Here is a 24185-nt window from a genome sequence, read left to right as displayed (position 1 = left end):
CTTTCTCATCTCCGCCAAGGTTCTCTAATTACAGTATACTGTTTTTCTTACTGTTAGAAAAACAAGTCAAGAAGTTATGAACAGATTCTAAAATATGCATGAAATGTTGACAACGGGCCAAGGAAGTTCTAAATAACGGGGGTCCTTCGGAGGGATGGTGAGCTTTGATCTGCCAAAGATTATAGGTGTTGATCAAAGCCAAGGGTTTTCATCATTGATTATAACGCAATCGATGTATGATGATCTCTCTCTCTCTCTCTCTCTCTCTCTCTCTCTTCTCTCTCTCTCTCTCTCTCTCTCTCTCTCTCTGAAGGCATTACAATTAATTTTTTTTAGTTTTGTTGGAGGTCTGCGCTCTGAGTGCTTTGTTTCTAGTTATTGTTGTTGTAACAGATCAAATACTTTAAATACTTCGACATGCCATAATAAATCGACCACCCAACCTAAAAACCCAAAAGTGACTCAATTTCAAATCACTTCGCATAGTTCCTGGCCGTTTCATGAAAACACCCCCAGGAAACCAAAATGAGAAGTTGGTTTCCAGTTGCAAAAGAGGTAGAGAGCCAGGCTGCCGTCAAGAGACAGTGTAAGTACTTTTAACTGCCTAATAGAGTGTAAAAGTGGTTAAAAATCTAATTTCTATTTTCTGTGTCTATTTTTAGAAAGAGTCCTATAACTCAGGATCAACATGGATTTGGATTACATTGAATATGATGATTACAATCCAGGCAATGAAACTGAAAACAAATCCTCTGTCGATGACACGCTGAATTTCAGCCAATCTTATATCCCTTTTAATCATCTACTGGTGGCGATCAATATCGCTATATCGGTGATTGGCCTTGGAGGAAATTCACTGGTGATATGGATTTGTGGATGGAAAATGAAAAGAACTGTCGTCACCGTCTGGTACATCAGCCTGGCTGTTTCAGATTTTCTGTTCTGCGCATTGTTGCCACTGGAGGTTTACTATAAGATCACCTCACATTGGCCGTTTGGGCTGGCCTTGTGCAAGCTCACTTCCTCTGCCCTGTTCCTGAACATGTACAGCAGTGTTTTTCTGTTGGTTCTGATCAGCACGGACCGCTGTGTAATGGTTTTCTTCCCGGTCTGGTCACACAACCACCGGACGGTTCCCAAAGCTTTTGGATTTGTGGTCCTTGTTTGGGTCCTTTCTGCACTTCTGACATTTCCCACAATGATTTTCAGACAAATCACAGCCCACGGATCCATCACTCAGTGCCACACTAGTTACACCAGCCATTCTATGCACGAGGCAGTGGTACTGGTTCGACTTACCTGCGGATTTATAATTCCTTTCCTGATAATTTTATGTTGTTGCTCATTGTTTGCTGTGAAACTGAGGAGTTTGACCATCAAGTCATCAAAGCCTTACAAAGTTATCGCTGCTCTCATTTTGTCATTTTTTTTGTGCTGGGTCCCTTATCATAGCTTTGTTGTTTTAGAGTTAGATTTAAAGAACAATAGCCTTGAATTAATCCAAATTGGCCTAAAGGTGGGAGGCACACTGGCAGCAGCGAACAGTTTCATATCCCCATTTCTTTATGTCCTTATTGGAAATAACTTTAAACAAATACTTAAACGCTCTTGGACATCGAGGATGGAGGAGGCAGCAAGAGAGGATTTTCGCATAGGTCAGAGTAATTCAAGGTCTATGAGTCAATTGAAGTTAAATCAGCTTGTTTATCAGCCATGAGGAAAAAATTACAAAATGTGCATTTTGCTTTTCCAATTTTTTACACGACATAAACACAAGATGTGCTAATATTCCTGTATTAGATTAGATAATAACCAAGGTCAAATGACCAACCACTTTGTGAAAATAAATTTGTCTAACAATTGTGTCAGTGTAAATTGTGTACCATTGATATGTTGTTTAAAGGTCGTTTATGATGTATCTTGTATGTATTTTGTCCTTAGCAAGTAAACTTTCAAAGATAAATGTCCGTACTGATTTGACCCTTTGTTTATACGTTTCAAGATAATAATTGCTTGATTGGTCGTGGTGAACGTCATTTCCGTTATATCCATAACCACGCCCCCTATATGCCACAAGCCGGAAGGCGTACCACAGATCCGTGAAGCGATCAGCTGTGTGGATATTTCCTCAAATTTCGAATAAGGTTTACTGTAGATTTATAGGACTGTAGTTTGAGTTACATTCTGGCTTAGTTTTGTTTAGCGCTTTAAACTGTTCTGCTCAACCTGTCACCCGGGTCTTAAAACGTCAAAGGTGAATCACTTTTAGCTTGCTAATAATAGCTGGTAGCGAATATTGGTTACGGTTTCAACGTGGAAGCTAGCTAGCACGAAAACTATTTTATTCGATTCATTTAATCTAAAAGTAACCCTGCTTATTTCAACCATTTTCTGCTCTTCGCTAGCTGAAACCTCGCACTTGGCAACTGGATCTCCTTATGTGCTTAATTTGAAGAGCTGGGTGCCAGCAGAGTCACCCCACTTGTAGCTTGTTATTAAGCGGATCTATCTTGAAATGGCCACCGCAGCCGCCCCTCAAGCTTCCGCCTCGACCGCGGCCACCGAAAACCCCTGTCCGGGATCCAGCGGCTCGACTACGTCCGACAACAGCAACCAGGACAGTACTTTCGAGTGTAATATTTGCCTGGACACGGCTAAGGATGCGGTAATCAGCCTGTGTGGACACCTCTTCTGGTATGAGTTTGTTTTAGAGCTTTCTATTATATTATTATATTATCTGTTATATCAAACTGTGCAGAAATGATGCATAGGTCTTAATTAATCTAACTTGATTTATCCAAGACACAAGTTACTGGAACAATGTAGTTTTTGGAGAGAGTAGAGATGTTCATTTCTTTACAGAATTATTGCCAACATTTGTTGATTATAGATAAGGTCGGATATTTGTCTCTAATCTCTAGGTCGGAGTTTGTCTCTAATCTCAGTTTTAAGAATTGATATGGTCATCGTCTAGAAAGAAAATGCTGCTTTAGTTTCAGGCGGTCATATTTCCTGTATCACTAACCACATTCTTCATGTTTATCTCCACCTGTTTTCCATTGTCTCCGGCTCAGTTGGCCATGCTTGCATCAGGTAAGACAGCCAAACCTGTTTGGTTTTTGTTTTTTCAAATGCTAACGCTGATGTTTCCTTGATGCTGTCATTCGGGTCTTTAAAGTTCTTTATTTTATGCAGTGGTTGGAGACCAGGCCCAACAGACAAGTGTGTCCGGTTTGTAAAGCTGGCATCAGCAGAGACAAGGTCATCCCTTTATACGGGCGGGGAAGCACAGGTCAACAGGACCCCAGGTGAGAATGTTTGCAACAGGTCAGACTGACTGTAAGCCTGATTATGTAATCACCGTACCACGGACTTCTGTTTTCATTTTTGAATAACTGATAGAACTAAAAGAAGCACTTTGGAAAAAATGAGGTTCTGCTTTTAATCCACAGAGAGAAAACTCCCCCTCGACCTCAAGGACAGAGGCCTGAGCCAGAAAACCGTGGTGTAAGTATCACACAATAATGACGACATTCGTCACATGACTATGAGGCATACATGATGAAACCATTACGTAGGATTGTGTAGGTGCCTATCCAGTGCCTTTCCCACTGGGGTCTATTATACAATAAGTGCTGCAGACTCGGCACGTCTCTGGGGTGTGACAACTAATTTCCTGGGCTGTTGCGTCACAGTCTCACTCATTTGTGCGAAATGCTCCGGAAACCTCAGCAGATTGGCATTAATAGTGTACTGATATATGGTTCCCAGGGCTTTCAAGGGTTTGGGTTTGGAGATGGAGGTTTCCAGATGTCTTTTGGGATCGGCGCCTTTCCCTTTGGAATATTTGCTACAGCTTTCAACATCAATGATGGAAGACCCCCCCCAGGTATTTTCTTAACATTTTGCAGTCAGTCAGTCAGTGCTTGTACAGTTTTACAGCCTCTCAGAAGTGCAACGTTTAATAATTGCTGTCAAATCCTCTAAACAGCCCCCCCGGGGACACCCCAGCACATGGACGAGCAGTTCCTGTCTCGTCTCTTCCTGTTTGTCGCCCTGATGATTATGTTTTGGTTGCTGATTGCATAAACCAGCAGAAAGCCGACCAACACCTTCCAGTGTCCAAAAAGGACCGATGGACACATCACGATTTCCCCGTTATTTGGCTTCTGAACGGTTTTGGGTTTGTTATGTTCTGTTCCACCCGACACCATCTGACATGTTCAGAGTGCTTTGGGAATCTCAACCTTTCTTTGTTTTGTCTGTAAATCTGCAAAATAAGAATCAAAATAAGAGTTAAGGTTTTAGATAATTAAATGATTGTAATTCAAACTGTTGCCCCCCCCACTGGGCCACAAAAAAATCAAAGATATTTCTAGGACTTTGTCAATGAGAAATATTCCGACATGCTTTTATGTTGGCGTGAATCTGTTCAGATTGAGCCTTTCAGAAAGTTATCATTCGGTCTTTATTTGTGCATTTTGTCATTAAAATGTACCACAATTCATACAGCGTATGGTTAATATCATGTAAAGGTTTTAAATAAGACTAGAACGAAATGCTTAATTGTGTCTAGGCAGTTTAAAGTTAATTTGCCTAAGTTTAGTTCCCTTTTTTACCTTTCTGCCACTATTTAAATGTAATATACTGTAATTACAAAGTAAATAAGACAGAAACCACTTTTAAAATGTAAATTTACTGTACGGACGGTAAACTGTAAATAAAGATAATCCGTCTGTCTCGTCGCTGGATGTCGGATCGTTTCCTTTTCCCATCTAATAAATAAACTGTCGAGAGTTTAACTCAGGTTTGCTCGGAGCCGAACGTGTCCTCATGTGGGAGTTTAATTTTCAGCTATAAAAGGAGATATTCAGCAAATGTGGATGTTTAGAAAACGAAATACAAAAACGTCAGTGCGATCTAGTCCCGCTGGGAATCCGCGCGTTTCTCCGGCCGCGACACGTTGAACTCCGCCTCGTACATGATCTGCTGGATCTTTATTTTGGTCTCGCACCTTTTCTGCGGCGCCAGTCTCTTCAGAGCCGGCACGAAGCTCAGCATGAACAGTTCGTCCTCGTCTCGGGGTCTGTTCGGCAGCGCGCCGCCATTGTCTTTCGGCCATTTTGAGGGCGACTGCAGGCTCTGGGCGGCTGGCAGCGAGGGCGGCTCATCGGGCGCCAGCTGGCGCTTGCGTCCGGTTTTGCTGCCCGGCGTGAACGACGCGCCCGACTGCAGCTTGGCCGAACCCGACTGCGGGCCGATCTGCACGTCCTGGGACAAGGACGGGAGCTGGGGGACGAACGCCACGTGAGGCTTGAGGTCAGGTTGGCTCACCGCCACCTTGCTGAGGGGCTGCGGCGTCTTGACCAACTCGGACGGCCCGTTCTCTCCCTCCGTGCTGCCGGACTCGTCGGGATTGTCGTGGTCGTCGTTGCCGCAGATGTCCGCCACGCAGCTCCTCGTTCCGGCGAAAGGTGCGATGAAATCCATCAGCTGTCTGTACTTCCACTTGCTGGGGACGATCTCGCCCTGTTTCTTGCTTTTGATCTCCATTCGGACTTCCTTCAAGTACCGGTCCCTCATGTTTTTCCATTTTCTTTTACATTCATCAGCTGTAAAACAAAACTCAAGTCAGCCACAGTGTTTTTGTATCGGTGGGGAATTAGAATGTGGGAAAAATGCTGAGAATTAATCTGCACCGTTGCAATTTCAGGACACAATTTAGGACCTGTATGTTAGAAACGTCATGATCTGGCAGCCCTCCATTTCCTGTTAACCATAGCTCATTCCTTATCTGGATCATGGGGGGTTACTGGACCGTATCCCAGCAGTCATGAGGCAAGAGCCAGGAATACACCCTGGACAGGTCACAGATCGCTGCTTCTACTGTGATATTCTGCAGCAGGATGGCTTAAAAACACACTTCTTACTGTGGCTTCTCGGTATCCGTGGATTAACAATGACCATCACCTCGGTTCGAAGTTTATATATATATAGTATATGGAACACACAAACAAGAGGCGTGGACGTTTCAATAATTTTGCGGCCTCATAAATTGTATAGAGAAACATCAAACGGCCCCCATATAAAATTTTAAACGCAGTCTGGCGTCTTTATTAATTTGTCTCTTAATTAATCGCGGGAAAATGATGTGCAGTCAAGCTAAGGTTCATTTTGGGTCTCGACGTGGGCGCGTTTTAGGTTTTAAACGTGTGTGATAAGTTTCCATCATTAAACTTGACCTCGCGCACCTGACCACATTTCCGGCCCTCAACATTCCGCCTCTGACGTACTTGATCAGCACGCGAGGCTTCAGGGCGCTAGCTAGCGCGAGCCAGGCTCGGGTCTCGCTCTCCGCCGTGTTACACACGCGGTGCAGCTGGAGAACCGTGTCGTGAAGCGCGTGCTGCGCCCGCTGCCGCTATCCCTGCGCGCGCCGGCTGCGACCACGCGGCCGCCGCCACACCGTCACGTCCTCGCACTAATGAAAAAAGTTTAAAAAAACAAAACAAAACATCCACAAATTATCCGCGTGAGACGTGTCAAGTACCGTTTAGAAACAAGTATTTTTAACTATTTTTCCCCGTCTTTGACCGCCGGAGTGGGACAGCGCCTGCCAAGTAAGCAATAACTATCATTAAAGTTGTGATAAGCAAGCGAAAAAGAAATATTAACAGTAAAATACTCACACGGCAGACCCAGCGCAATGCTGATGTTTCGCCAGGCGCTCGCGCGACTATCAGTGCAGCGGTAGTCCGGTATGGTCACGTTGTACAGCTCGGGATAATTAAAAACGGCCGATATTAACTTTTCGTCCATTTTGCCCTACTGTTGTTGCAGTGCTGCGCGTACGCGGAAGCGGCAGCCCTCTCCCGCCTTTTCCGCTCAGCGCTGCCTCCGCGAGATATCGCGAGTAGCGGGCGGCCTGCCGCGCGCTGCCGCTCGGATCTCCAGGGGTGAGTGCTGTAGTTCCATTTGTCCACTAGGGGGCGCCGGACCCGGGCTTCCCCTCCACCATTCAATACCTACATTTTTACATGGGTTACAAAATGGTAAATGGGTTTGTTTGAATGCGTGTTTACGTCACTCTGTCTGCTTCACATTGCTTAAATGGACAATAATAATAGTTTGCACTTTATCTGGCTTAAATGATGCGGCCATTTCAATGTATTTATTAATTTCGCGGAAGCTATAGTTTTTATTTTTCCACCCTAAACACCTTGAAGAAACGGCTTTCTGTGTCTCCACTTCTTGGTTCAAATATTGCTCTTACAACAGCAAAACTAACCTTTATTATTCTAATCCCCTGTGATGAAAACTGTTGTGGAGAACAACAATAAGTGCAGATAACCATCTCAAACACACACTCATGTTGAGTGTGTGTGTGTGTGTGCGTGAGATGCATCAACAGTGTGTGTGCTATTAAAGCCAAGTGAAAAGGACGGGATAGTGTTTATTGTTATCTGTTTTCAAAAGCTGTTATCAGAGGAGCTTAGGACAGATTCTTGAAATCCATTAATTCCCCGTAGAGGGGGAAAAGGTGTATTACTTTGTATGAAATCACAGGATTTGTTGAGGGGAGGTGAATTTACCCTGTAATAGCTTTACCTGAGCTGTGCACATTGTCAGACGTGAGGCACAAAGACTGCAGCGCACAGATAAGACACATGATGCGCGGGGCAGAAACGGGACATATTCTGGATTTTGGTCAACATCAGCCCATCTATTTGCAAAAGATCATTTATAGATGATAAAAAAAAGGTTATTATAGGGAAATAATAGCAACTAATCCTCAAATTCCACACGTGTGAGTGCGGGGCCGCGCCACAAACATCCATCTTTAAATCCAGGTGTTTAATACAGAGCAATCCCCTTTTCTCTAAAACCTGAACAAAGAGGATCTCAGGAGCGCCGACTTCTCATTTTATGCACTGAAATCTGATTTCTTTTGGAGAAAGGAATGACTCAAGATTAACTGAATCTGGCGGCCACCCTAACCTCTTCACAAAACTGCCCAGATTAGCGAGGACTTAAGTTTCAAACGTTTTATGTGTCTGGTGCATCGGGGAGGGATTATAGATTTCCTTTCTTTCTTTTTTTTTATACCCTTTTGCTATAAGGGCCAGACAAGATGTGCTGCAGACGCAGAGCAGCAGCTGAGCCGGAGCAGTCAGGAGTTCTTCTAAACTTCTCTGCTTATGTTCAGAGTTTGAGATGGATGGAGCGACCAGGAGGCAACGGCAGAAGTTTCCTTTTACTATTGAGAACATTCTGAGCAGATATCCTGACAGCAATGGAGGTGGAAGGTCAGCGGGATTGAACGAGAGGGCGGCGGGTCGGGTGGTGGTCCAGGCGGAGGTCTTTCATCCCGCCTGCCTGTGCTGCTGCTGCTGCTCCCACTGTGGAGACCTGCTCCAGGCTGACTTTAGCCACGAGGGAGAGCTCAAGTACGGCTGGACCACGGCGAACCTCGCAGACCCCCGCAGACCAGGATACCCGCTCAGACAGGAGGAGGAGGAGGAAGAGGAGGAGGAGGAGGAGGAGGACCCCGGCCCGGTGCAGAGGAGAACCAGGCGCCACCGCACCATTTTTACCGAGGAGCAGCTGGATGCTCTGGAGGAGCTCTTCCTGCAGAATCAGTATCCAGATGTGAACACCAGGGAGAAACTAGCGCAGCAGACACACTTGAGAGAGGAGAGAGTGGAGGTGAGACGCATGACAGGTCATTCAGGTTTTATATCGGCAGTTTTTCATCATTTACAGCCGGAACGATGAAGCCTGGCCTTCTGGTTCTGTCCACAGGTCTGGTTCAAAAACCGCAGAGCCAAGTGGAGGCGCCAGAAAAGATCTTCCTCAGCAGTGGAAAATGAAGAGAGCTCGTTCTGAGGAGAGCCCGTGTGCGACTGATGGATGTAGCGCCACCAGAAATGGCACGTTAGGGGCGTCGCTCACGCGTGGAGTCGGGCTGTATTGGTCCATATGCCGGCGCGCCATATTAGCTGACTGTGTTTGTGTCAGGAAACAGCCGTGAAGTTGACATGAAATGTATATGTGGGATTAATTGGAGCACAGAACCCGGACTTTAAAGCAGAAAATCATTTTTCCTCTCATTAAACTGTTTGTATGTTGTCTGTGTCTTTAAATTCATCAATGTGCTTAACAAAGGAGTGATTTACAAGGAAAAAAAACTTTTTACTCCAGCTTCTTCAGGTTTTTTCTCTGTCTCTTTGCTCGCCAACTTCCCTCTGCACCTCTTTTACTGCGTCTGCAATAATCCCCCTTGATCTTTGGTTTCTGTTCCTCTCTTTTATTTCTTCCTATCCTTCTTTGTTTGTCTGTTTGTTCATCTCTTTTCACCAATCTCTCCTACCAGGTAGACAAAGCTTTCCCCTCGGATCCACTCTCCTTGGAGAAAGGGTTTTCTGCCCGGTAGGACAAAAACCCCGGCTGGCCCGAGGACCGGTCAGCCCTGTTTTGGAGTGTCACTGATTCAATGTGGCCGGTAGAGGGCGACATTTCCCAAGATTTGTATTTCTTGCAGACACGTTTTCTTATTAAGACTTGGAAGGGAACAGCGATGCAGCCTTTCTTGATCGTTGTTACTCATTAATTAATACTCATTGTTACAAGGTCAAATATGTGTGTTTTATGATTCGGTTCTCTGAGTTTGATCCATGTTCATGCACGTGATGCAATCCAACAAACCCTTGCAGACATTTTTTGTAAAAACAAGCAGTTAACATCAAGAATGATTTTTCACAGAAAAGAATCATGATTTTAAATTGAATTTGAACTGGTCAGAGCTGAGACTTTTTGAGGTCTGTAATCAGGCCGCCACAATCATCATCCTCCCTGGGCTGACTGCTCCCCTGACACTGATTTGGACCATCTGGCGGCTCCCCTGACAGGCCCGAACACTCTGGAGATGCTCTCAGTCCCCAAAGCTAAAGCCCTCTCGCTTTGTTTCTGTAACAAATCCCGACAAAATACTGTGGTTCAAAACCTGCGTGCTGCCTCAGCACTGCCACAGGCCGTTTGCTCTGCAAACCACACAAGAGGAAAAATGCCTCCAATTCACTTGCAAGTATAAGCAAATATTTAAAACAACTCATTCTTAGTCTAAGTCATCATAGTTTTAAGAATTTTTTTCTTATTATTTATTTCCCTACTTTGACTGCAAGAGCTACATTTAAATTAAAAAAATGGAAGCCATGAGCAGTAAAAACCTTTATTGTAATATATTAGATATATAATACAGCATATGATATATTCTGCTACAAATGTCTTGTTTCCGCATGCATAGACAGTAAAACCACAGAGTTAAGAGTTCCCTTGTTTAGAACAACGTCCACATCGTGTCCCCGCGTCCATTTACTGTCAGAACAGTCCACCGTTGACGGGGCTGCCTGGTCACTTCTCACACTTTTTACCAAGAGTTCAGCATTTCTAAAACACACTGCGTTCACGTACAACACGGAGTAATTAGCTTGTAAACGTTCTTTGGCAATCTTTATTTTTTATTTTTGCATTGAAGCTCTGGCTTCTTTAGAAATAGAGATACTGAAGGTCAAGACGTTGCAGAGGTTAGGCTACAGGAGCACGACCGATGAGTTCATTTTGAGGTATTACAGTTAGAAATGTTGCACCAAAGTGAAGGTCAAAGGTCACACATTAAAACCTGCTGGATGGGAGAAACAATAACCAGCCTCGCTGATGTAAAGCTTCGGTTCAGGAGGAGAATCACACTGAGGATCACATAAACGCCACAGCGGGACGCGCACATGGGTATTAAACTCCAGAGGGCTCACGCGGCTCCTCGGGCACGAACCTTAAAATATCGGGGCTGGAGTGGAGGGACGACAGCACGCACGACACAGAAAAGCACAGCTTTGTCGGGGTCACGCCAACTGAATTTGTGCTTGTCGTCAGCGTTGAAACGGAACCCCGCTGGGTCGGTTTGGGGCGTCTGCTGGCGTATTTCTACTGCTACTAATTCATGACACGCCTCTCCTCCTCCCGTCTTATTACCGTTTAAATATACACTTAAAAAGGTCTCAAATGCATCTGTTGGTTTAGTTTGTGCTCTTGGAAACAGCAGCAGCGGAGCGTCGGCGGTGCAGCCGCCGGGCCTGTGCGCAGCGGCGCCGCTCTCAGGGCTGATATGTGTGTGTTTGATTACTTCCCTCAAGCTCGGCGCGGCTCGGACCAGGCTGGAGGTCGGTCGTCCAGCGCTCGTCCTCCAAGAGGTTAAAAAATAAAAACAAGGAGGTTGGGACGCGTCGGCTCATCGAGACATCATCCGCACAAATTCTGGGAGAGAGAGAACAAACGGGCGTGATGCGAATGGCCAAACCCCCCCACACACACACACACTGCAGCTCCGAAGCATGGGGGGAGACATGCACAGTTGTGAAGCCGCCATGAATGTTACATGACAAACATGCATTGGCCTCGCTCCCAGAGCCCAGGAGCTTTTAAAAATAGAAACGGCAACAGAGCATCTGCACTCTGAGACGGCTCCCTGTTGCTGCGCGTCTCCTGTGGATAATCTGTGAGGTGCTATAATCTCTGGCTATGGAGATAATCTGACAGGCGCCCCCCTCCCTTGAATATCAGCGTAATATTGGAACATTGGCCCGGGTCGTTGGCGGTTTAGCTCAAACAAACATACATACATACACAGCCTCTGTTTTCACCTTCAAAGTCCACTTGTCCATCGCCGTTCAAGTCAATGTCCCGCAGGATGTCCTCCAGATCCCTGTGTCCCACCTGAGAGGGGTCAGGAGGTGTGAATGCATCAGTAAAAGGACACCAGCACTGACTGGGAGGACAGAAGGTTCTCCTGGGACGTCTTTACCTGCTGCCCGAGCAGCTTCTTCATGGCTTCTCTGAGCTCCGCCGTGCTGATCATCCCGTCGCCGTTGGTGTCGAACTGAAAACGGGAGGAAAAGGAGACGATACCTGATCCATTCGCCACGAATGTCAAAAGAATCCGTCTTCATGACAGATTCTGTCTCATGAAGCAGATTTTCTCGCTACCACGATCTCCGCTCTGTCCTCACCTCCCTGAACGCGTCCCTCAGCTCCTTCACCCCGATCATGTCGGCGGTCTCAGCCAGCAGTTTGGGCCCCATCAGCTCCACAAAGTCCTCAAAGTCCACGTGTCCCCCCACTGGCGGACAGAGGAGAAGCAGGGGTGACGGCGGCCTGTGGCGAGCGCTAGAGGCCGAGGCCGTGACGGCCGGTACTCACGGTTCATGTTGATCTGCTGGCTCAGCTCTATCAGCTCCATCTCCGTGGGCATGTATCCCATCGTCCTCATGCAGTTGCCCAGGTCTTTGCAGCCGATGAAACCGTCTTTGTCTTTGTCGAACTCCCTGAAGGCCTCCCTCAGCTCTGAGACAAGCCGGACGAAAGCGCGTGAGTGCGACGCGGGACACAACAAGAGCCTTTAAATGAAAGGCAACGTACCGTCCATTTCTTCAGGCCTCAGCTCTCGGTCCTGTGGAGAGTCACAGCGCACGGTGAGGTTCTAAACACCCCCAACCCGAACACCCCTCAGTAACATGGTAAAAATAGCTGCCAGCAGGTGGAGCTCGGTGCCAGAACTCAGCTGGGTTCTATCAAGAGCTGAGGAACTCATGCACTCTTTTGGCGCTTGGTGGGGAACCGGGCAGCAGGACATCGGGCGCCGCCGGGTAACCAACAGACTCCTGCGGGGCGTCTTTGTGGGTTAGATTTGTGTTGTCAGACACACAGAAGCATGCAGACGCTCTCTTCTCTACAGCCCAGCGAATCGGAACGACGCACCCTCCGTGCTCGACCGGCGCTCGACAACAAGCGTTAACACCTCTGCATTTCTCTCGACTCGTGTCGTCGCTGCTGGAAACAGACGCAGAGGAGACGGAGCGTTTCCGCCGTCGCTGTAGCCCCATTTCCATAATCCTGCTAACTGCTAGCTTGAATGTCCATCATGCTTGCTGCAGCCTCACACATACACACACTCACACACACGCTCACATGCATGGATGCACTTTTGAGGTGAAAAACAGGATTATACTATGTAATCGTGGTCGTTTTTGATGTTGAATTTCTCCTTTTTTCACTTCTCCGTGTTCCTTCAGGGTAGATACGGCAATTTTATTGCTTTAGGTTTCACATTTACAGTCAGATGTGCGACACAAACTAAATAAGTGATTTAAAAAAAATCTATTTTTGTGTCATTGGGTCTCAGATTAATGATCTATGTTACAGCCTGAGCACACATGAACAGCAAACGCGCCATAAATCCATCTACTGCCCATCGATTTCTACAAACGTGGCAAGATTTTTTTTAGCTACTTCATGCAGTGCTATTGTGCACGTGCTAATCTCTTGAAAGCATGCGCATGAATTTTCTGGACTTACGTACAGCCTGCCGGCTCTCAGCGAAGCCCTTGCGTAGAAAGATGCATGCAGGCCCCAGCACGTTGTGCATGTTGGCTCCGTTCTGGGCCAGGGCCACTAGCGGCTCAAGATAGGCCCCCCCAGAGCCCCCCTCCTCACAGGACTGCACTGCTTTGTAGTTCTTCTTCTGGTCCTGATGCAGCATCCAGGGAGGGCAACGGAGGGACGGGGCCAGACATGGGAGCAGAGACAGGGGGCAGAGACCATGACTCAGAATGTAGCAACATGGAGTCACCAGCGGGGAGGCGGGAGGGGGGACAGACATATGCCCATCAGTCACAGAGGTGTGGAGTCGGGTCAGTCGGGAGGGGCACCGCCTTTAATTTACCATGACAACAGCGACCGAAGCCGCCCATGCGGGCATCTGCCCCCGTTCCCCATTCTGAGCAGAACTTTGAGGGTTGTCACGAGATCGGGTCAAGACGCTCGCGGGCGAGTTACATCATCAGCTCTCTTTTCAAGCCGCAGATTTTGGAACATTCTGTATCAGTTGAGGCTGCTGATGGGGCTCTTCGGGGGGGCGGTTCAAAATCAAAATCCCCAATTAGCTCAGGGCAAGTGTTGTTTTAGGTTAGCGAACTAACAGCTGAACCAACCATCTGAGGGTGAAATGGAAAACGGACTCCGTTCAGCCAAGCGGAGATGAGCCGAGTTTAAAGCGCTAACATGTCCTGTTGGTAGCTCAGCATCCACCGCTGCGCTAAAGGGCTAAAGGGGAGAAGAGCGGAGTGGCCGTCACAGCGAATTACCCAAGGAGCCGCGTTCCCCCGCTGCCGTAAATCTCTGAGACGTGAGCTCGTTCCCGCTCTTACGGAACACACCAAACCTCCGCACGCACGCCTCCCGAATGACTTTAATAAACGGCCGCAGAACTCGCCGCTCTCCAAATGACCTTCACGCTCCATCTGTTGCCGTGCCAGTCCGAATGCTCGTTCATGCGTCCCCGCGTTCTCCTCCACGGGAACAAAAGCCCGCTGGGTAATCTGACCCACTGATGCATGTGGCATGGATGTCTGTGGGTAGAACGTGCCCAAAAAAAACGTACTACGACGCCACGCGGTCAACGCTGTTGCGTAACCCCAAAAGAAGGCGTCAGAGAAAAGTGAAGCGAGAAGTTCTCCAAGGCTGCGACCCGTCGGGCACAGATGGCCTCAACAGTCCCCTGTCCTTTTGGGCTTCCTCCAGGACGTGCAGCTGCTCTTTTGTCCGAGGAATGCCAAATAAAACATCTATTTGCGGGGATGCCTGTCGGCGAGGCTGAGGATCTGGTCACGCGGGGCGCGAGAGACGTGCACTCGCGGAGCCGAAAAGACGAGTGTTCGAGGATGCCGCCACATCCTGAGACTGAACACCTGTCCGCGGCATCAGGTGCTGCTTTGACGGGGGGGGTAGCGGCTGAGGAGGGGGACGGCGTCCAGCCCGGAGGGTTGGGGTCAGGCTAATCCTAACCCCCCCACCGCAGGTCTCTCTGGGACGGACTAACGAGCAGAGTCAGGACAGGAAGTCACGATCTATCGTCTCTTTATCGCCCATCAAATCTAAGCTAAGCGAGACGTTGCAGCGATCCAAGAAAAACCAGGGTGAACAAACGACAAACAGCCCAACGGGATCAGCCAACGCTGGTCCAGTCAGGCAGGCTTGAGTCCTGCAGCTGGGGGGCACATGCACCAACAGTCGGGGGGGTGGGGGTGGGGGGGGGAGTAGAAAACATCAAGGGTCCTTACCTTCTTGGTGAAAATTTTAAGCGACTTTACAGAGTTGCCCATTGCATATGTCAAAAAAAAATAAAGATATATCCTGTTGCCTTACGTGTTCTCTATGAGTGCATCAACGTGGCCGTTCCTACGTGTATGCATGTGTGTGTGCATGTGTTTCCAGGCAGGAACAGGAAGAGGAAGAGGAAGAGGAACAGGAGTGATTAGAAAGGGAGAGGGAGGTTCACTGGGTCATAGGCTAACAGAAGGAGACATTGGGGGGGGGGGCAGAGAGATGAGCAGCAATATCGTACAGGGAGCAGGAGCGAGGGGAAGGGGACGGCGAGAGGTACGAGGGGAGGGACGGCGAGACAAAAAGAGGATAAGTAGACAAGAACAAAGGAGGGATCGGAGGAGCGCAGAGCCAGTGAGGGAGGTGAAGCATGCGTGTGATGGCAGCGAGATGCGAGCGCCGGGAGTAGAGGAAGCAAGATCGCTCGTTCATTGCGCCCTCTCTCCTCCTCCCTCTCGCTCCCTCTCTTCCTCCTCGCTCTTTTTTTTTGCCTCACTCTATCCCCCAACTCTCTCTCTCTCTCTCTCTCCCTCCCTCTCTTTTCTCCACCGCGGGTTTAAACCTTCCATGCCAATGTGACAGCAGAAGCTCCATCGGACAAACATTTTACCTTCCCCTGAGGAAGACGCCGCAGACACTAGTGCAGCACGCGCACGCGCACACACACACGCACACACACACACACACACACACACTTGATTGAACACACACAGATGCAGGGCTGTTGCTAAAAATACATTGCTTGCTTTATTACATTGCTACCCAGTTTTGCAGCATCCATCCATCCATCCATCCATCCATCCTTCCATCCATCTTCCATCCATCCATCCATCCATCCATCCATCCTTCCATCCATCCATCCATCCATCCATCCATCCATCCATCCATCCATCCTTCCTTCCATCCATCCATCCATCCATCCATCCATCCATCCTCCTTCCATCCATCCATCCATCCTGCATCCATCCATCCTTCATCCATCCATCCATCCAGCCCTGCATCCATCCATCCATCCAGCCCTGCATCCATCCATCCATCCATCCATCCATCCATCATCCAGCCCTGCATCCATCCATCCATCCATCCCTGTATCCATCCATCCATCCATCCATCCAGCCCTGCATCCATCCATCCATCCATCCATCCATCCATCCATCCCTGCATCCATCCATCCATCCATCCATCCAGCCCTGCATCCATCCATCCATCCATCCATCCATCCATCCTTTCCTCCTTTCATCCACCCATCCATCCATCCATCCAGCCCTGCATCCATCCATCCATCCATCCATCCATCCAGCCTGCATCCATCCATCCATCCATCCATCCAGCCCTGCATCCATCCATCCATCCATCCATCCATCCATCCATCCATCCATCCATCCTGCATCCATCCATCCATCCATCCATCCATCCATCCATCCATCCATCCATCCAGCCCTGCATCCATCCATCCATCCATCCATCCATCCATCCATCCTTCCATCCATCCATCCACCCATCCTTCCATCCTTCCATCCATCCAGCCCTGCATCCATCCATCCATCCATCCATCCATCCATCCATCCATCCATCCATCCATCCATCCATCCATCCATCCATCCATCCTTTCCTCCTTTCATCCACAGCCATGGAGAGCCTGAAGGTCAGAGATCAAGATCCCACTGCTCCCATTGTGACCACATTTCCGTGTGTTTTGTGGTCGTGTGGAGCCGTTAACGCTGTGAAACCTCCCAAACACTTGAGACGTTTTCTCCGCTAGAACGTCGTTGTTTTTGCGTTGACATTTGCTGTATTTTGACCTTCTCTTGAAGAAGAAGGTCGACGGAACGAGCGCAACGGCGGCGCCCAATCCCGCGCCAACTTCACACTAATAACCACCGTTGCGTCCCTGCCACTTGACCTTGCACATCCCCGGCCGCTCTAATGGCCGCGTTCACGCCACCGCCGCCTCTCGTGGCGCTCCCGTTCAGCGTCTCTGCGGCGCCACGGATGATTCAGCCGCCCTCTCACCAGAGGCTCATTGTGAGCTTCAGAACGCATCAGACGTCAGACGCAAGAACCGTCAGCTCTCATAATGTCAGGCCGTGGAAGAGCGCGCAGGCATGGGATCCATTTCCCGCTCACACGTTTACACAATAGCCAGGACGAGGCATCGCCCGGGAGGACGAAATCGCCCAAAACGACGACCGAATCTGCACGAACGTGGGGGAAAAGTCCAGAAGTTTCGAGGGGGGGGGGGTAGGTTTTTGCATTTTAATGATCATTTCTTGAATATCCTGGGGGGGGGAGGTTAGTGAATTATTTTTTGTCGTCACCGTCGGTGCTGAAACAGAAATACAAGGCGCACTTGCGTCAGCCGAGACGTCATTAATACAGTTCCACCAGATTAGCCAGGGAAGTTCGTGGAGCTTATTCTGGTATCTGTAGTATAATTCCTGACTCATACAAGCTCTTGGAGCTTAATGGTGACGCGTTCCATCTTTTGTTTAAGATTCCTCATCACCCCCCCCCCCCTCCTGCAGCCTCAGGTCTCCATGAATATTAAGCGTATGGGCTCTTACATTTCACCGCCTAATCCCCATCTCAATAAAGGGATTTAACCATACAGTGAATTTCCTACCTTCCTTCCCCACCAGCACAGATACAAAAATAACCCCCTGCCTCTATAAATAACCCGCTGGAGGCATATGCTGCAGCGCGCCCTCGGACTCTTCTCCTGCTTTTGGTCCTCCTTATTTCTCTGGTTGGTGTTTTGAAGGTCAGAATGACCCCGAGCAGGGATGGAGGGAACGACGGCAGGTTAGAAGCGTCGACGTGAGGAGAGTAACGGGAAAAGGAGGTGGGCGGCGGCGCGGTGGGCTAATGTGTGTTTTAGGACACGTTCCTGGCTTCAGAGCTGCCATGAGCCCATCGCCGGGCTTATGTAAGATCAGACACTTCCTGTTTCATCTCTCGCCCTCCGATCGGCTCCCTTCGCTTTCTTCCACCATTTCTTTGCCTCTCCTGTCTCAGTGATGTGACACACACACACACACAGAGTGGATTCCTTTCCTGTCTGTGATAAACTCTCTCACACACACACACACACACTCTTCAGACTTGTTTGTGCACACACCATGTGCTCCCTCTGCTGGTTAACACTCACCTCCTTTCATCTCAATTTAGTAAATTCTAAAAAAAAGAAAAGAAAAAAGCTTTTTTTTTTTGCTTCCAAATTTGACAAATCGCTCAATAAATCTGTGCAAATATTATATTCTTAGACCCGAGTGACGCAGCCTGGAACATATTTTGGTCTGTAGTTTTTGGGGGTTTTTTTTAGCCTTTTTGGAAATCATCTTGTCAGACTGGCAGGATGAAACACGTCAGCACCAAACCGGCTCTTTTATTCACTTGACATTTTTGTCTCTGTTAGATAACACATCTGCCAAAAGACTCTTTCTTTTTCACCAGGACCGACCATTCTGCCCTCCTCCAGTCTCTCATAATCAGGTCTTGATGGGCTGGGTTATTTTTAGCCTCTTCCACTGGCAGCCAACGAGTCCTGTTGGAATTGTATGCAGATCTCGATGTTATATAAGAAACTGCGAGATGAAGGAATTTCTGTGGAGCGTGAATTTCTCGTCTTGCCCTTGCGGCATTAAGGGCATCCTGGGAAGACGCTCTGGTCATCACAACCAGGCTGAGATGCTGAGCAGGTGCAAATAAACGTCTTTAAACACTCAGTAATCTTCAAACTCTTTGACGGAGAGTTTAAATGTGATTAACCCCCCCCCCCCATGCTGCAGCAGCGGCAGGTTTTACAGCATAAGTAGACTTTATCTCGATGGAAACCCCTAAAACGGACCCAAGCTCCGTCCTAGATTTGCAGGTTATTTTCAGAGCACTCTGGGGAAGTAATTGTCTCCTTTAGAGCTTTTTATCAAGGAGAGAAAGAAAGATGGAAAAATGGAGACTGGCTGAGGTGATGCACAGATGTGCACCCCGTCCTCCCTGCCTGGAAAGCTGATCCCTTCCCCGCGGCCGCCCCCCCCCCCAGGCTCAGGTGACCGTCACCATGAGAGCCAACGCGGGATGCATGACAGGCTGCGAGCAGCCACCCGTCCAGGAACCGACAGATACCAGATTTGGGCTGAATGGCTGCATCCATTTTTAATCTGCTCTGGGTGGTTTTAATAGGTTCACCTGCATCTCAACCCCGAGCCCCCGCCGTGCCCTTTTCACCTTACACAATTTTAAAGTTTGGTTGTTGCGTTAAAGGAGCTCAAATGTTAGTTTGGGGGGGTGGAAAAGAATTGCAAACTTTTTAAAACTTCTCTCACCTGCCCAAAGACTGATTTCACTATGGGATGCAGACTGGAGTCGTACTCGGATGAGGTCACGCTCAGTCTTTTGGATGCTCGGCCGGCCGCTGCGGTCCGGACCGGCCCGCTGGTCCCAGTTGGGTCTGAGCTGGACAAACTGGAGAAAGACCCGGTGATGACTCTCTTTCCGGTTTCGAAGAAGAAAGCCGCGTCGTCCGTCTGTTTCGAGTGTGATGGGGTTGGAGAGGCTCTCCTGTCCTGCCGGGCGCCGCCGTGCTGATGCGCCGCAGGAGGCGGCTCAGCTCGGGATGAGTCCTGGTGATGATGGGGGGCATGTTTGGACTTCATGGACCTGCTCCGCTCCTTTTGGTGCCGGCTTGTTCTGTGTCTCGCCTCCTCCGGAGCATAACCGTCATCCGCGAGGCTCTCCTGCTCGTGGGAGTGACTCCTCTGCACGCGGGGTTCACCTCGGGAGCCGGCGTGTCTCGGCTGGCACAGGGGTCTCCGCGCACTGGTCTCACACTCCTCCGTCCGGCGCGGATCGTCCCTGCCTCCGGCTCTGGAGGGGTGATGGTGTGCGCGGTGGCTCCGGTGGTCGCGCGGGGCGCCGCTCGAGGGCTCGGACCTGCTTTTGAGCCCCGATGATCTGAGCAGCGACGTGGTGGAGTCGCTTTTGGGCAGAGCGGAGCTCATTGTTGCCTGACGCGCGACGGGCGAAGTGATGGAGCTCCAGGAGGAAGGATGGAGGTCGAGCAGAGGAAGTAGGGCAGTCCCACCTCCACGTGCAGCCAGGCGCTCCTCTTCATTCGCATCCACGCACGCTGCTATCACGCAAGCGGCCACTTGACTGAATGCGTGAAGAGACGCGGAGTTCCTTTAATATCGACGCTTGACTGCCGCGCTTGTCACACGGTGCACGCGCTCAAAGTTCGGCAGGACGACGTCACTGCAGCTCTTTGATTCGTGTGTGTGTGTGTGTGTGTGGTGTGTGTGTGTGTGTGTGTGTGTGGGGGGGGGGGGGGGGGTAGACAGAATGCAACAAGTGGCTGCATGACAACTTTTATTTGCGGATTCCATGAGCAGCAGAACAAGATCGCTTCAAGGTCCCAGTAAAGCTGGACTATGATGACACGAGGACCGAGTCAAATATGTGGGTTGAAGAGACACTTTCTGATTTATCACATGAAACTGAAACTGGAAAAATGCAGTCTCAGCCCATCTGCACACGCCGGGGTCACGATTCCCTCAGCAGATGTTCAGGGATTCGGGCCAAAAACGTGTATAACGATGTTGGAGAACGGGGCCAATTAAAACTCCGGGCTTGCACGCACGCGTTTCATGGTGAAAAGACGAGAAACACGCAGAATTTGCTCTTTTCTCAGGGGAATGTTTGTTCTGACATCTGTGTCTCTGCTTCTTTTGCCCCAGGGGGAGGCAAAGCGCCGCTCCGACCCCCCCAACAGAGGCTCAGTGGAACTCCTTAAGCGCAGGCCGAGCGCACCGATGCTGAGCCCACCCTCACACTCATACCTCCCAACATTTTTAAGTCTTTGCTGCTAAAAAGAATTAATCTCTTCTTCTTAGTTAGTTCAGAAGGTTGCTGCTGCAGCAGCAGGGGGTGTGCAAAGCCTGGGGGTGCAATATGGCCCACTTAATGGCTGAGAGGGCAGAAACAACCTTAATTAAACTCAAAGAAACCGCAGGGATTATTTTACAAAAATGACACACAGGTTCAAAATGTCCAGATGTAGGTTTTTATATTTATAGTCATCCCACGGCGCCGCGCGGCGCCACACAGCAGAGGACCGACCTCTGCACCCCTCAGCCAACCCAGCGGAAGGAACGTGCAGCAGCAGTCTGATTGGCTGGTGTGTGGGCAGCAAACCTGGACGACGACTGATTGATTCCGAGGCCTTGGCCACGATGAAACGTGTTTTCAAGTAGCTCAAAGCAGAAATGCTAAAGCGCAGCTGTTAGGATTCAGTGTTTCCTGGTTCTTTCCCCTTTCTGGAGCAGGCAGGGCTGAAACACCCCCCCCCCCCCCCCCCCATCCTCACCTGCAGCTCATCTGGGGTGATTGGCTCGGCAGCTTTAAAGAGCAACTCGTTTCTCTTCTCATTGCTAGATGATTGTAGATCTGTGGTAACACTCGGCTCCTTTACCTTTGTGTTTTGAGGGTGGACTTTTGCTGGTCTGCTTCTCTGTGAGTCCTGCAGCTCCCAGTTCACTGCCTCACCCGCCTGCACCCTACCCAGCTAATGCACCTTTACCTTTTTGAGATCAAACCTCCTCACGATGAGGTTCGTCTGTGTCTGCGTTTTTGGGTCCTGTTTCTGGCCCCACTTCACGTAACGGCAGCAGCACTCAGAGGTAGAACGAGGATGGATCAGGTAATCTTGTGCAACCTCGATGAGCCTTGTTCAAGTAAACAACAGCGAAAGTCATTGAACAGTCGCTCGGCCTCTCCTAACCTCTGCTGTCAGCTCGGTTTATTGGCTGCTGGGAGACTCCGGAAGTCTGAAGTGTGGAGCTGCAATGTCAAGAACACACAGGGAAATCTGCCAAAATCTGTTTTGCTTTTGCTGGATTCCATAAATCTATCTGTAATCCATGTTACCCTGAACATTATCCCCCATTTTTGCTCTGCAGATGTGACTCAACTGGGTGTTCCAAATTTAGTTTTGGAACTATTTTAGCCTGAGAGAAAAAATGAATGATTAAAAAGCAGGAAACATTTTGCTCATCCGTGTTTGTTGGCCTCTTGGATGCTTCTAGAGGCATGTTCGTGGTCACGTGACATGTTGGCCCCCTTTAAACAAAGATGGGTGACTGTTGAAAGCATGACTAATCTGGATGTTGAAGGTCAGTGAGGAAATATGAGGGAAAGTTGTTAAGGGGGAGAGAGCACACACACACACACACACACACACACACACACTCCCCATCCTGCAGGGTGGTGGATATGAATGGAAGAAGTGTGAACTATGCTATCCTTCAACATCACTCCTGCAGAGAGACTTCCACTAAAACAAGCTTCTGCATCCTGTGGCTGTGACATTAATGCAGCAATAATTAACATTTATGTTTTCTGGCCATGTTTTCTCTTCTCTAAAGGTCATCTAAAGGTCATTGCTGCAGCTGAATTCATTTCACAGGGGGAGAACAATTTCAATTATCCGTACGCTGGTGTGATTAATTCAGGTGGTGTAAGAAGTCCTGATGATGAAACTGAATTTTGATGTGTTTTTTGCCTCAACATTGAGCCGGGTGCTCCTCTCCGTTCTTACCACCAGGTGACGCCACAGCTGCAGGTCGCAGGACTGTGATGAACGGGCAGAACGGACGTGAGCGTTTTCTTCCAGGCCTGATCCAACAGGTTCAGAAAAAGAACCTGAGGAGTTTTTGACGATCCAACAGCACAAAACTATTTTTTATGTGCAGACAGCCAGAAGAATGATGAGATGATGAGGATTACACTGAGGTGAGGAAGTTCTAAAGTGAAAATGAGGTTTTACACACTCCCTGCCTTGTTTCTCTCATGCATAGTTTAAAAAAAACCGGTCAAAGTTTAAAAAAATAAATCTGATCCTGTTTATTTTGCCCTTCAGTCGGGCTGCTTCTTAATGTTTACTTCCTGCTGTTACCGATGCAGCTGCTTCTGCACATCTGGGATGTCCCCACCGTTCGCACACTCTCGGCTTCAGAGTATATCGCAGAGCCTTCTATGGGTTTTTAAGTCTAGGACCCTGGAATTTGGGAAGAGCTTGAACTTGATTGCCATCCTGCCTATTTTAACTCTTTCCTTATCTGTTGCGTTGCATTATCTCCTGAAATCTTTATCTACGAGGGAACATGAATGCTTAAGATGGAGCTGCAGGTCCAGACAGTTAAAATCTGTCAGTTTCCCGACATCAGGCGAGGCGGATCGGACTGTTGCATAAAATAATCTCCTTTGTTGAGTCGAAACGAACTTTTTTTTTTTTTTTTACCTCAACACATATTTTCGCCGCTTATTTCACTAAAACACAGTTGATATCTTCCCCGCTGTAGGTGAGCGTAAAGGTGACGAAAAGATACTAGATTAAAAAATAAATAAAAAAAGTTGGCGCAGGCAGCAACAAGCAGCACCCTCAGCACCCACCTTAACACAGGAATCGTACCTGCAGCCTCGCCACAGCCCCGATGCAGCCTGAGCCTGAGAACAGAGGTTAGTGCTGAGTCCGGGGCACCGGCTCCCTCAGGAACATCAAGGCTTCTGTGCAGTTTCACAACTTTAAAGTTTCCAGGAAACGTGGGAGCGAGTAGAAAATGAGCTGGCCTGGATCCCGAGGGCCCAAAATAAGGGGCCGTCTTTAACATGCTTTTGTTTCGAGGTCGGGGCCTGGTTGATTCACTCGTCCTGTCCAAACATGTTTTCTGGACTCATTCCCTCCTATTGACCGAAAACGGCACAGCTACATTCTGGATTCCCTTTTTCGAAGTTCTAGGAGGGACTTTTAGATGTGGCTGAGAAAAACCCGAGTGAAACCCCATCTAACATGACAACTTTATTACTCTAGACGTTTTTGGGGGGGGCTGTTTTCAGTTGTAGAATGACTCCGTGCTGCTGAATCAGAATTAGGGTTCATTTACGGGAACGAGGGAAGGAGAGAGGGAGGTCTTAAACTC

At 48.7% G+C, this 24185-nt stretch overlaps 5 protein-coding genes across 12 annotated transcripts; 3 read left to right on the top strand and 2 right to left on the bottom strand.

Annotated features, from left to right (window-relative positions):
* The first annotated feature begins 31 nt into the window (after positions 1 to 31).
* On the top strand, positions 32 to 1967 carry LOC130516938 (chemerin-like receptor 1). Its single transcript, XM_057018351.1, has 2 exons — positions 32 to 586; positions 663 to 1967. Exon 2 carries the CDS (start codon positions 689 to 691, stop codon positions 1715 to 1717), a length of 1029 nt encoding a protein of 342 aa, XP_056874331.1. The 5' UTR covers positions 32 to 586; positions 663 to 688; the 3' UTR covers positions 1718 to 1967.
* A 114-nt stretch (positions 1968 to 2081) lies between these two features.
* rnf185 (ring finger protein 185) lies at positions 2082 to 4745 on the top strand. Of its 2 annotated transcripts, XM_057018371.1 has the most exons (7): positions 2082 to 2254; positions 2406 to 2694; positions 3075 to 3093; positions 3196 to 3308; positions 3453 to 3507; positions 3772 to 3889; positions 3992 to 4745. In XM_057018371.1, the coding sequence occupies exons 2-7, from the start codon at positions 2516 to 2518 to the stop codon at positions 4087 to 4089; spliced, it is 582 nt and encodes a 193-aa protein (XP_056874351.1). In that variant the 5' UTR covers positions 2082 to 2254; positions 2406 to 2515; the 3' UTR covers positions 4090 to 4745. The 2 variants fall into 2 exon arrangements, with proteins under 2 accessions (XP_056874351.1, XP_056874350.1); XM_057018370.1 differs by having other exon boundaries at positions 2082 to 2694.
* A 63-nt stretch (positions 4746 to 4808) lies between these two features.
* LOC130516940 (transcription factor Adf-1-like) lies at positions 4809 to 6884 on the bottom strand. Of its 3 annotated transcripts, none has more exons than XM_057018353.1 (2): positions 6690 to 6884; positions 4809 to 5612 (listed from the first exon to the last, which is right to left on the bottom strand). In XM_057018353.1, exons 1-2 carry the CDS (start codon positions 6817 to 6819, stop codon positions 4921 to 4923), a joined length of 822 nt encoding a protein of 273 aa, XP_056874333.1. In that variant the 5' UTR covers positions 6820 to 6884; the 3' UTR covers positions 4809 to 4920. The 3 variants fall into 3 exon arrangements, with proteins under 3 accessions (XP_056874333.1, XP_056874335.1, XP_056874334.1); XM_057018355.1 differs by lacking the exon at positions 6690 to 6884 and adding an exon at positions 6294 to 6437; XM_057018354.1 differs by lacking the exon at positions 6690 to 6884 and adding an exon at positions 6252 to 6392.
* Positions 6475 to 9129, top strand: LOC130516947 (homeobox protein goosecoid-2). 3 transcript variants are annotated; one of them, XM_057018373.1, is made up of 4 exons: positions 6475 to 6620; positions 6841 to 6956; positions 8207 to 8706; positions 8803 to 9129. In XM_057018373.1, the coding sequence occupies exons 3-4, from the start codon at positions 8215 to 8217 to the stop codon at positions 8884 to 8886; spliced, it is 576 nt and encodes a 191-aa protein (XP_056874353.1). In that variant the 5' UTR covers positions 6475 to 6620; positions 6841 to 6956; positions 8207 to 8214; the 3' UTR covers positions 8887 to 9129. The 3 variants fall into 3 exon arrangements, with proteins under 3 accessions (XP_056874353.1, XP_056874352.1, XP_056874354.1); XM_057018372.1 differs by having other exon boundaries at positions 8121 to 8706; XM_057018374.1 differs by lacking the exon at positions 6841 to 6956 and having other exon boundaries at positions 8121 to 8706.
* Positions 9130 to 10214: 1085 nt separating this feature from the next.
* Positions 10215 to 20423, bottom strand: LOC130516934 (calcium-binding protein 1-like). Of its 3 annotated transcripts, none has more exons than XM_057018344.1 (8): positions 19536 to 20422; positions 13412 to 13579; positions 12472 to 12502; positions 12253 to 12396; positions 12063 to 12172; positions 11858 to 11932; positions 11697 to 11769; positions 10215 to 11310 (listed from the first exon to the last, which is right to left on the bottom strand). In XM_057018344.1, the coding sequence occupies exons 1-8, from the start codon at positions 20208 to 20210 to the stop codon at positions 11285 to 11287; spliced, it is 1302 nt and encodes a 433-aa protein (XP_056874324.1). In that variant the 5' UTR covers positions 20211 to 20422; the 3' UTR covers positions 10215 to 11284. The 3 variants fall into 3 exon arrangements, with proteins under 3 accessions (XP_056874324.1, XP_056874326.1, XP_056874325.1); XM_057018346.1 differs by lacking the exon at positions 19536 to 20422 and adding an exon at positions 15171 to 15985; XM_057018345.1 differs by lacking the exon at positions 13412 to 13579 and having other exon boundaries at positions 19536 to 20423.
* Positions 20424 to 24185: the final 3762 nt, after the last annotated feature.

The sequence above is a fragment of the Takifugu flavidus genome, chromosome 20 (assembly GCF_003711565.1).
Source record: "Takifugu flavidus isolate HTHZ2018 chromosome 20, ASM371156v2, whole genome shotgun sequence".
Classification (NCBI taxonomy): Eukaryota; Metazoa; Chordata; class Actinopteri; order Tetraodontiformes; family Tetraodontidae; genus Takifugu; species Takifugu flavidus.
This window is presented reverse-complemented; position numbering and strand designations above follow the sequence as displayed.